Source organism: Palaemon carinicauda, chromosome 31 (genome assembly GCF_036898095.1).
Source record: "Palaemon carinicauda isolate YSFRI2023 chromosome 31, ASM3689809v2, whole genome shotgun sequence".
NCBI classification, from domain to species: Eukaryota; Metazoa; Arthropoda; class Malacostraca; order Decapoda; family Palaemonidae; genus Palaemon; species Palaemon carinicauda.
The window spans coordinates 23,361,237-23,373,520 of NC_090755.1; the positions used below are offsets into that span (position 1 = coordinate 23,361,237).

At 40.4% G+C, this 12,284-nt stretch overlaps 2 protein-coding genes across 3 annotated transcripts in view; one reads left to right on the forward strand and one right to left on the reverse strand.

Annotated features, from left to right (window-relative positions):
- The window catches only part of Rpn9 (regulatory particle non-ATPase 9), an 84,380-nt gene extending 76,666 nt beyond the window's left edge, over positions 1-7,714 (reverse strand). Inside the window, exon 1 of the mRNA XM_068355042.1 lies at positions 7,520-7,714. Coding sequence (XP_068211143.1) covers positions 7,520-7,620 — 101 coding nt within the window. The 5' untranslated portion in view covers positions 7,621-7,714. The remainder of the gene's footprint in view (positions 1-7,519) is intronic.
- Positions 1-12,284, forward strand: part of LOC137624350 (equilibrative nucleoside transporter 1-like) — a 788,303-nt gene that overhangs the window by 162,090 nt on the left and 613,929 nt on the right. Inside the window, exon 1 of one of the 2 annotated variants that reach the window (XM_068355041.1) lies at positions 3,895-3,917. The exons of the other annotated variant lie outside the window; for it this stretch is intronic. The gene's annotated coding sequence lies outside the window, so the exon portion shown is untranslated. Of the gene's footprint in view, positions 1-3,894; positions 3,918-12,284 lie in introns of those variants that run through there. 2 annotated transcript variants of the gene reach the window in all.

The following is a 12,284-nucleotide window of genomic DNA, read 5'->3' on the forward strand; positions in this document are numbered from 1 at the left end:
CCTCTCTTCGGAAACAGGAACTGAGACCGTCTCTAGCGTCATGTCCTTTATCCAGTGAGCAGCTAGATGATACTGAAGGGGGGGGAGGTGGAGTCTCCCTAACACGATGAACAGGGCCAGCGATGAAAGTGTCCCTGTTAGACTCATCCACTACCTGACTGAGCATCGGTTCCTTCTCAGCATGCTCTGGATGCATTCTAGGGCTTGGAAGATCCTTGGGGCCGACGGAAAAGCCCGAAAAGCTCGACTCTGAAGATCCATACCCAGGTAGACAATGGTCTGGGATGGGACGAGCTGAGACTCCTCAAAATTGACCAGGAGGCCCAGTTCCTTGGTCAGATCCATAGTCCATCTGAGAATCTCCAGACAGCGACGACTTGTGGGAGCTCTTAAAAGCCAGTCGCCTGACGGAGCCGGACACAAGATCATGGTACTGCTGCACAGTCTGTGAACTGTCAACCATGGGGAAGCGAGGAAGTACAGTGACAACCCGAAGCTGTCTAGAATGTCTGGGTCGTATAGACAACTCCTTATCGGATTGCTGAGGTTGCCGCACTGCGTCACAACAAGTCACTTCTGTTGGTTGTTGAACGTCTTCCCAGTGACACACTGACTCCGTAAACAAAAAATCCTCTAACAAGGACTAAGCTTGGACTGCATGTCTTGCAACACAGCTCAAGGTCTAAGGGAGCAGGTGTGGTAACAGACGGGGTTAGCGACTGAAGTGGAACCATTACCTTCCCTGGAAGCATGTTATGCTTAAAAAAAAAGTCCATAGGAGGCTACGCAGCTAAAGGCTCCTCTCCAAATGACAGAGTCCTCAAGGGAATATCAGAAGGAGGGAGAAAAGCACTTTCTCATCTACAGGGACCATATCCGAGAAAAGCTAAGTTCTCTCAGTGAGGGTTTCACTGGTGCAAAAGCAGCAGACTGGAAGGCAACGTTATGAAACTGCTTGACAGTCTAGTGAGTTGGCAACAACCAAAGATGTGTGACTGAGAAGCATGCGGTAAGGTATGCAGAGCATGCTGTATGTAGAGCATGCTGTATGCAGAGCATGCTGTATGTAGAGCATGCTGTAAGAGAAGCAGAGCATGTTGCATGGCGTGTAACATTTCTCAGAAATTCCATGACCAGTGCTAGATTGAGTAATATCGCATTACTGTCCATTGAAAGTGCACGTGCCGAGGGAATTGATTTAGACTGTTTTGTTGATGAATTTGATAGCCGGCATGATAATCGTAGAATTAAGCTGCACTAAATATACGATCTATAATCTACTTCACCTCAGGACAGGGAAACTCGCCCTGTTGGCAACACTGCATTACTTCATGCATGCTTGCATGGGGTTTTAATATCAACATAATATTTACATTACATTCATAACTCATGATTCATTTTTGTTTTGAAGATATTTTGCCATATTTGCGATTTGTTAAAAATATATTGCAAGGAATACATATATATTTTTTTATTTAAGTAATACGAATAACCTCCATTATCATAATGTTTGTGTAGGCATACATGTATATGATTACAAATGCAAGTTATGAAAGTAATGAGGTGTTATTATTGTCATTTGTTATTTCAAAGTTGAAAGGGAAGAGGCTCAAGTTGAGGAGAAAGTGGCAGATGCATGCGTTGAGGTGGCTGACTCATAGCATGAGGTTCCTGCCTCAAGAGTTACGCTTGCCTCAAGGGTTGAGGTGGCTGCGCAGAGAGAGGCTCTTGACTCACGAGTTGAGGTTCTTGAGGTGTGAGCTGCGAGAGTTGAGGTAGCGGCTGCGCAGAACGCAGTTCCTGTCTCACGAGTTGAGGTTCCTGAGGAGCTAGCCTCAAGAGTTGAGGCTCTCGCCTTGAGGAAAGTTGAGGTAGCAGCTGCGAGAGCTGAGGTGGCTGCCTCAAGGATGGTAGAGGTTGTCGTACCTCAAAAGGTTGTAGCCTCAAAGATGGTCTAACTGCAAGAAAATCTTGCCTCAAGGCATAAGACTCCTGCTCCCATTGTTGAGGTTGCCTTAAGGAAGGTTAAGGTTGCTGCACAACGCTGGTAACTGGCAACTCCGAACGCGGTAAGGTAGCTTGAGGAACCTCAACTTCGTACGCCTGGCAGACTGGACTGCGGTGAGGCGGAGCGCTCACAGGAGGAGGTGTAACCTTCTCAGCCTGAAACTCACGCATTAAGACCGCAAGCTGCGACTGCATGGACTGCAGCAAAGTCATCTTGGGATCAACAGACGATAAGGTCTGTTGAGGCAAAGCCTTAACAGAAGATGAGGTCTGTTGAGGCATCGCCTTACCTCTCTTAGGAGGTGTGCAGTCACCTGATGACTGCGGAGAGTCAGAGCTAACTCAATGACTGCATCCGGGTTGTTGAACTCTAGAGGTCTGGACTTTACGTTTAAGAGGTCTTGAGACCTGAGTCCAGCGTTTTCTCCCCGAAATTTCTTCTGCAGACGAGCAAAATAAGGGCTCAATCGTCTGCGGGTGGGAGTGACGGTCTCTGTAAGACACGCCCGCAACCACCGAGGATACTTCTGTGCGCCGATCAAGGCCTGCCGAACCCTTTTGCCCTTCGACATTGCTTCTCCCCTGGGCTTGGGAGCTTGCAAGAGGTCCCGGACTGGGAGGACGACTGGCACGCACAGAAGTACCCTCACGCACAACATTGACACACTTTGCGCTAATCACTTATCACTTTTGATTTTCTGTTAGCACTTATTTCACTGAACTCAAAACTTTAAGTGGTTTGTACCTGAAACACGCAATTCTATCCTTCCTTAAAAGTTAGTAATTGCGAAAACAGAATTACAATGTAACAGAAAAATCTAATGAAAGATAAATAATTCAGTGGCTGGAAAGAGACTAAACACTAGATCAAATAAACTACGTTTAAAATCTCTCACCGCATAAAGCTTGAGAACAAGAATAAAACTCTAGAAACGTTTACCTTCTTCCCCTAAAGAGACTAGGGAGAAGAGCAAAAACGATAACAACGTTACTCGCTTGAACGAAACGTTTATCCAGCTCTCTCTCCCTCCGTCTCTATCTCTATCTCTCTCTCTCTCTTGACTTAGAACCTGAGAGAAGAGCCCAATCATATATATCGTTAAAACATATTATTGTTAAAGGAAAAAAACTGAAATATTTCCCCAATAAAAAGTTCCTTTATTAGAATTAAAACCATTAAGCTAAGAAAGAATGAACAAAACGCTAGAAACGGTTACTCTTACTGCAACGTGACACCGTGAAAAATCTCTCTCTATCGTAACGATAGAGCGCAAGTTGAACGTTCTGAACGTCAACAACTGCAGAGACAAAACAAAACGTTAGTTCAACTTTGAAAACAGTACGAGACTATCAAAGAAATTCTTTCAAAAACATTAAAATAGCATAATATGTTAACAGGTAAAACCGAAATGACGGGCTCAATGTTAATTTAACTTCGGTACCAAGAAAAGACCGCCTACTATTAGGAAAGGTCGAATATAAACAAATATAAAAAATTAATTTTAATAAGTTTATAATAAAAGGAAGTTAATCGAAGAGGCCTATAAAAGGCGGAGAGATAAAAAATAAATTTATAACTTTTGTTAAGCAAAATTAAGAAAGAGAGTCTATACTCTCTTAGACACCAACACTTCCGTCTAAGGGAAGGGTCGGCCATTTAAAGGTGAAAGAGAGTTCATACTCTCTTCGTCACCATAATTAATCAAATTAATTCCAAAAGCTAGTAAGCTAATAATAAAACTTCCTGAATAGCGAAAGCTGAAATCTTAGAGCAATACTTCACCAAAAACCGTGAACAAGACTCCAAAATTATAAGCGTATCCATGAACGTCTTGCCGGAAGCACGACAGAGGAAAAATTGAGGTGGTGTCAACAAGAAGTACTGCAGTACCTGGCCACAGGTGGCGCTTGTGAGAACACCCCCCTCTTGTATAGCGATCGCTGGCGTATCCCTTCCGTAGAATTCTGTCGGGCAACGGAGTTGACAGCTACATGATTATCGGGTAAGTTTAATATTGAAAAATAAGAATGTTTACATATATATTAAGTATAAGAAAAGTAAGTAATTAGTAAGACAAAGCATTAATGGCTGCCATGCGAGGACGGGACAGAGACGTCTGATCATTGTCCGAGCCAAAAGTGAAGTGAAGCAGTTCACCGGTGTGCGAGGGGGGAGGGGTAGCTAGCTACCACTCCCCTACCCCCCCTAACTAGTGCGGGGGTAATACACCCTCGTTAAAATTCTAATGGTTCGTCCTTTCAGCTACGCCGGAAGTAAACCCTATGTAAATAGCGTGGTTTATATTTCAGTTACGGAACAAGTTAAAATTACAAACAATTATAATTTCACTAAAATAATTGAGAAAAACAATAGGAAGCGCAGCCTAACTCGCGACAGGGAAAGGTGCTCCCCCGTTAGTACACTGTTGTTGAAAGGTGAACGGCCTTGAGAAGAGAAATACCGTAGTCAATCTCTGAGAGGCCACACTCCCCTCACTCAGTAATCCATGTTTCCCATAGGAAAAGGGAAAAGGTGAAGACAACAGTTGAATGAGGAGGGTCCTGACGATGACGATTCCCCTGCTGCGGCCGAGTCAACGGGAAGACCGATGGACCAGTGGGGAAGAGGTCGTTCCCCACGAAGGGAAATGTTCTGGTCTTGCGCAAGTGTCATAAGAACCTGTCGTATATGTATCACACGCACAGCACAAACACTAAAAAGGAAACTTACAACATTTCTATACATACATATATATATATATATATATATATATATATATATATATATATATATATATATATATATATATATATATATATACACAAACATTAAGAATGTTTTCATACATATACATAAGAAAAAGTAAGTTAACCCTTTTACCCCCGGGGTATTTGGAAATTTCCCACCCTTAACCCCCAGGGGGTTATTTTTTTCCAAGCACATTTTGCAGTATATTTTATTTAAATTGCTTAACAGCCTTAATTTTTGTCATAGAGAGGTCAGGTTGGTCTCATTCTCTTGGAAAATGCCTGAATTTTCTCAAAAAATTATCAAAAAATATGAAAAACTAATTTTTATAGCCTTTTTTTGCAAGGACGTACCGGTACGTCCATGGGGGTAAAGGGATGGCTTTTGTGAAACGTACCAGTACGTCCTTTGGGGGTAAAAGGGTTAAAAGACAAAAATTTATGGCAGTCCAGAATAGGCGAGGAGGAAGACTGGAAACAACCGCTCTCTCTCCGAGCCAAAAGTAAAAGGGAGCTAAATCACAGGTGTGTGAGGGGGAGGAGTAGCAAGCTACCCTCCCCTACCCCCGCTAACTAGCTGTGTGGGTAGTTAACTCGCTAAACTTCAATGGCTCGTAATTTCAGCTACGCCAAAAGTAACACCCCTAATAAATAGCGTGGTTTGTATCAAAGTTACTGAACAACCTATTGTTTTCCACTCGTTATCATCAAAAGTATCGTTCTAATACCTAAAACTACTATGTCCCCATCTTACTTTCTCCATTAGGGTTATTGTAATAATATGAATATCTATCCAGGTTTACTAGAACTCAACAGCATGTCTGCACACATTTCCATGTATTCTAGGACGAGAAAGCAGATAATTAGTGCCACCAAAATTTGAGAGGCTGGTAGGAAGAACTACATACTGGAATTATATTTGAACAACTTCCAGCTTCACTGAAATCATACCGTAGTTATATTAAAAGGCGTTTGTTGATATTTGTGTAGGATTAAATCACTTTGGGTAGCATTATATATCCGCAAATACTTCGGTATTTGTTAATTTATAAGCCTAATTGGTTTTCTTATCATTCATATTGAGATGTAACGTGATAAAATTAAAGTTCTTCCTCTATTTTAAACTGTAATACTTACTAATGAGCTACCCCACACATACCCAGGATTCTACCAGCAATTACTGACAGTAAGGTAAGTACCAGTAAACTAAGGCCTTTCATACTGATAGGTCTTCTCACCAGATTTAGATTTGGGGATGTACGTATGATGACAGTCACCTGTATATGTGATGACAGCCAGCTAAGAATATGGCAGTGTAAGGGGGCGTTAACCCTCCCGTTGGATAAGGACACAGCTTGTAAGTTAGATTAGGTGGGGGAAGTTTAGGTTAGGTGTCGTTCTTGTGTGAAGGCATTGCAGAAAAACTGACAACAAAATGGGATGAAAATTTCCATTTTCCATGCACACGGGAGGAACTGGCCGCTGATATACAAAGGATCCTAGATTTGATTTAGGCATCTAGGACAGAAGGCAACTGGAGAAAAAACTAGAAGTTGCAGTGTGTATTTGTTTACATTACCACGCTCTCCATATATTGTCAAATTATGCAAAACTATAGTTTTCCTCTATTACTTTTTCATAATTCAATAATTTAAAACAATTTGCCACATGGGAAACAAGGTAAAATTATAAAAAACTATAGAATTATAAAAAAAAACTAGCGCGGTTTCATCACTATACAACCTGGAACTGACATCGTCAAACAAACAAAAGTTGATGCCATTGTACATTTGATATATATTCAAAATATATACCAGGACTATGTTAAAATTGGATTAATTATTCAAAAGTGTCCATAAAATATAAAATTCACAAATTGTGATACTTTTGAGTAATTACTCCACTTCTAATTTAGCACCGGTATATATTTTGATATATCAAATGTACGCTGGCATCATGAACTTCTGTTTGGTTGACGTATATGGAGAGCGTGGTCTTGTAAACAAATACCATAGCAGTATGAAGGAAATGAGGCTGGACAATAAGACAGAATCCATGATGTGGTTAAGGGGGTAAAGTAAAGGGTTAAAAAGTGAGTTTCACAGAAGCCGAAAAGACGCAGCAAAGACCAAGTATGTCTGACGGCAGTAGCCGGTGTGACGGTCTGAACATTCCCCCGGTCTCAGAATTCTCCTTGGTAATCTGCGCATGCGCGAACATTACCGTTTACCAGTGCATACGAGGTTGATGTTTTATTTTCCTGTAATGTTAGAATGCGCAGCTCAACATTACCGCTTGCCAGTACATACGAGCTTGATGTTTTATTTTCATGCGAGCGAAGCGAGCTACTGGCGGAAAAGAACCATTATACAATGTCAAGGAAAGTTTTAAGACCGGGGGATCGTTCAGACCGTCACACCGGCCACATACAAACAGTATGCCCTAGAAAAGCCGTACATGGTAACTTAAGAGCTAATTTACCGATACGGTCTGTAAACAGATACATCAGTGATCCCATTAAAGTAAACAAAACTTACGTCCCCCTAACCTAACCTAGCCCAACGGATTGTCTTCAACCATCACTTCAATCAGTTGAAATATCCCCGGATGAAGTGTCCTTACTCGTCCTAAATTCTACTGTCTCTGAATGGCAAACGGCTTGCTTGATTGATAGACTTTAGGTTTCCTGGCATCCTGAAGTACACTGGTCAAGTTACAGCAATTGGTCTTGTCTAAGTAAGGACGTATGAAAAGGAACACTTACTTTTTGTTATAAAATTCCTCCAGTTCGCCATATTTCTTTGATAGCTCTGGTGGCGAATCGTTCTTCTTTAATGTTAGGTAAGTCTCAACTTTACTGTTCATCGTCAATAAGTTTAATAGCGCTTAGAAAGGAGAGACGCGAATGCTTCGTTTGTAACTTTGACAATATTTACCGACTCATGCAAAGGGATTATCCATCGTCGACTCGTGAACAATAAACCTAAATTCGCGTGAGGTAGTTAAAGTAATGTTTCTCATTTGTTGTGAAAAGGTGTAAGATTAAACTTTTTAGTCTAAAAGCAGCAGAAATGTAAATTTTCGAAACTGTCTGATATCAAATTTTCTGCCTCATCCTTGTATTTAACAAAAGACCAGTAAGATATATTCAGGTTGCTTGGGGTAATTCTTTGTTATCATTAGGCTACATTTGAAAAGCTTGCAGTCTTAGCTTGTATTTAGAAATTTGTAAATAAAATAAAAATACCAATGAAAATATTTAAGTTTTACTTTGGTCATTTTCTTTGATTTGAGATAATACCTCGTTATCAGCTTCTTTTCACTCTATATTTTTGTTTTAAATCATAGTGCTACTATTCCGGGACCAGCACTTTTAGTAAGGGCTCTTCAGTTGATTGTCGCCTTGATAAATCTATTTTCATTATAATTTATCATGTTATGGAAGAATATTATTTTCTTATAGTTTATTCTGCTGGGTATTATCCATATTCTCGATTCTGTTGATAGTCGTTCATTGTTCTATATATATGCATATTTCTTAATATTCTGTATTTTAAGTTTTCTAGATCTTCCATTTCTTTATCTCTTGTTACTCTCCAAATTTCTACAGCACATAAGTATTATTAACTGACACACTGGGATTTAAAAGGACTGTGTCAAAATTATAAAAAAACCTTAATCAAAAGAGGAAACGGTAGGTCTGTGTATATTTTAATGACATAGGCTTCGAATTCAAACCTGTTAGTTGAGCAGTTTCATAGAGTTCCATTCTTGGTCCACTGTTTTACGTTATTCATCACAAAATTATCATTGGTAGTTTATCGTAAAACTTTCATATATTTCCCTGATTCCAATGTTATCTTTTTTTCTATTCACATCGTGTTTCCACACAAGTTTGCGTATTTATTTGGCCCTGCATGCAACCTTTTGGCTTTTTATTTATACTAATATCTTTGTTTCCTTTATCTGGCCAACATTTTCTTGGATACTTACTTTATTTACTTTAATGCCTGTTTTTCTCTGGTCCTATCACACAGGGAACCCATACACACTACAAGACCGACAAGATGTTTATCTTATACATTCTTGGGTATTCAGAGTATCACATGACATACTGTGTTCCGTGTTAGCCTAATTGTTAAATTTATATTATCGAAGCTCTTAGAAATCAAGAAATTCTTGACTGTGGCCCCATCTTGAAGCCCTTGATATATTCTGAGTTGTATTACAGTATAATGTCTTAAGTCGTTTTTCTTTCATACTACCATAAATTCATTTTCATTTAATACTTAATTATATCTAACTGTCCTGCATTCCCTAACACTGGTAAGAAACTGCCTTAAAGTTTTACTAGCATCATCAATGTCATTGATGGAGAAGAGAAATTATTTATCATTCGCAAATAGTTTAAATTTCATGACTAGTTCTTGTGGAATACCAAACACAGTTGCTGGAACGTTGGCTTTATTCAGCTTAAAGTTGTGGCAAGGTGTTGGCTAAGCCGGTACAGTGTTAGAGACTCAATGTTGCCAAGCAAGCATACAAACACCAGCAGTCACAGTTACCAATTCACACTACAGTTCTTTTGATAAACATATAGTACAGATACAAAACAAGATTGGGTATAGTACACTTCCCTAGGGTACCTCTCCGTTTATTGGTTCATATAGTGATGGAGTTTTCAAATTGTTCACAGTAGTTTCTGTCAACCAAGTAACCTTTTAAAAACTCAAAGGCTTGATCTTCAATACCGATGGGGCATAAATTATCAAGTAGTAGTTCATGTACAAATTTTGCTCTTTAACTAGAATTACTAGACAGTGTTTCGATTTTTCTTCAACCTCTTCTTCCGTTTGTTAAGTATACAGTATTTATATATCTGATTTTGGGGGTTAGTAGTACCAAATAGTGATTTTTTTTATTTTCATGATCTCCAAGCTATGACAGTTACATATAATACATTCTATTACCATTATTATCATTACTAGGTGAGCTTAGTGGAATAGCAGAATCCTATAAAGCCAAGGGTCCCAACAAGGAAAAATAGCCCAGTGAGGAAAGGAAATAAACAAACTACAAGAAAAGTAATAAATAACTGAAACAGAATATTCTAAAAACAATATCAACATTAATATATAAATCTTGCATATAGGCCTATAGATTAAAAAAAAAAAGACATGTCAGCCTGTTCAACATATAACAACAATCACCTGGGGGAACCATATAATCATCGATAAATATTAAGACTCAGTTTCAACATTCTTTATAAAAGTTATGCAATTTCTACGAATGTTTTTTTACTTTATGTCACTATAAAGCTTAGGTAGGGTCCAAGAATAGTTCCTTGTCTTACTTTTTCCTTAAATTTCAGTGTTTTCTGTTATTCCTACAGTACATTTAATGTCTGTTTTGCCCTTTCATTTATTTCCTTCACCGCCAGTGCTTCTTTCCATTCTACAGTTTTCCCAATTCCTTTAATAAAATCCATAATGTATGTAGCAAATGATCTTCCTCTAATACCTCCACATTAGCATTTCTTTTTTCTTTTTGATATATTATTTTTTACTTTTTCATCACCATTTTCTCAAATATATTACTAAGTGTTACCTAAATGAAATAAATATTCATCTTCTGTTTAATTAAAGTCTTCCTGTTCTTCTCGGATACAAGTTTTCATCAATCTCTACTAGGGTGAACGTCAGACTTTGTTAGTCATTTACCCATCACTTCTATCATAGCATTGTTATAGACTTGTCTACCCATCGTATATTTGTATTTTAGCCTTTTGACAACAACTTCTACTTCAAGCGTTGTTACCTTTTCTGCGTTAGAAAAAAAACTACTAATTTGTTATCCATTAATCAAACAGGATGAGGATTAACTTTAACATGGTATCCTTCTTGTTCTAGGCAGTTCCTAGTCTGAATAGATATCTATGGAACTGTTCATATTTTTTTTTATTCACTTAACCTACTGTAATATTTCTCCATTTTTCAATATTAAACTTAGCCGGTGATCATATAGCTGTCAGCTCTGCTGCCCGACAGAAAAACCTAAGGACAAAATACGCCAGCGATCGCTATACAGGTGGGGGTGTACATCAACAGCGCCATCTGTCGAGCAGGTACTCAAGTACTCCATGTCAACACAGAACCAATTTTCTCTCTGTCGTGCCACTGGCAAGACCTACTAAATACGCTGTTGCTTTCTGGATTGATTTTCACGTTATTTGGTGAAGTATTCATTTCTGGTTATTAGCTTTCGCTGTGCAGAGGTTATCTTCAATACTTCCTTGCATTCTTTTATTGAATTTTGGATTATTTGTTGACGACTTGGATAGATTTTGAATTCCCCCTTTGACTAATTCAAGATGTCTGACCCTTCTCAAGTCCCCAAATACAGGAAGTGTAGTGCTAGGGACTGTTCAAGGCGTCTTCCGAAGGCCTCTATCGATCCGCACACCATTTGTTCCAATTGTCGGGGTAAAACCTGTCAATTGGAAGATCGATGTGAGGAATGCGTTGGGCTTTCGGAATTCGATTTTCAAGAATTCCTGAAATATTCTCGTAGGCTAGAGAGAGATAGAGTCAGGAGGAGTTCGTCTCGCTCAGTTGATTTTTCCTCTCCCCATGCCCCATAACCTATTCCTTCCCCTGTAGTGGTTGCTCCTGATCCCCCTTCTAGCACTCAACAACCTTCGATGGCAGACATGATGCGTGCCATCCAGGCTCTGGGTGAGAGAGTCGAGTCATTGGCGAGTGACCGCAACCAACTCATGGCTGACGTCAGGGAGTTGAAGGGTAAAAGTGCAGTGGGAAGTGAAGTGGTTAGTGCAGTGAAAAGTGTTAGTGTTACGCATGAGGGTGCGTCTGTTCGTGCCTGTCGTCCTCCCAGTCCGGGACCTCTTGCAAGATCCCAAGCCCAGGGGAGAAGCAATGTCGTACGACCAAAGGGTTCGACAGGCTTTAATCAGCGGACAGACGTTCCCTCCGTGGTTTCGGACGTATCTATCCCAGATCGTTCCACCCACAAGAAGACGAGTGAGCCCGTTCATTCCTCGTCTGCGGAAGAGGTTTCACGCCAGAAACGATGGACCAAGGTCTCACGGCCTCTTAAACGCAAGGTCCCTTCCGCGCAAGTCCAACGGCCCAGGTGTAGCCACTGGGTCAGTTCGGACTCGCTGCAGTCTTCCGACGACTGCACACCTCCTAAGAGAGGCAAAGTGGTACCGCAACAGGCAGTAACACCGTCTGTTGCCGCACCTGCTGCTGTAGACCCTAAGTGGTCTTTGCTACAGTCTATGCAGACTCAGTTAGCTTCTTTCATGCAGGAGTATCGTGCGGAGAAGGTTGACGCTGCACCCGTTAGCCTACAACCTACCACGGTTGTGCGCCCAGTAGACGCTGAGGCTGCCTGCTCCCGCACTCCAGCTGTGAGAGTTCCTCCACCCATGCGCAGTCGACCCTGCCAGACGCATGTTGACGTTCACCGACGCACGGAACCCTCCGTTGACGTTCGCGTGTTACCAC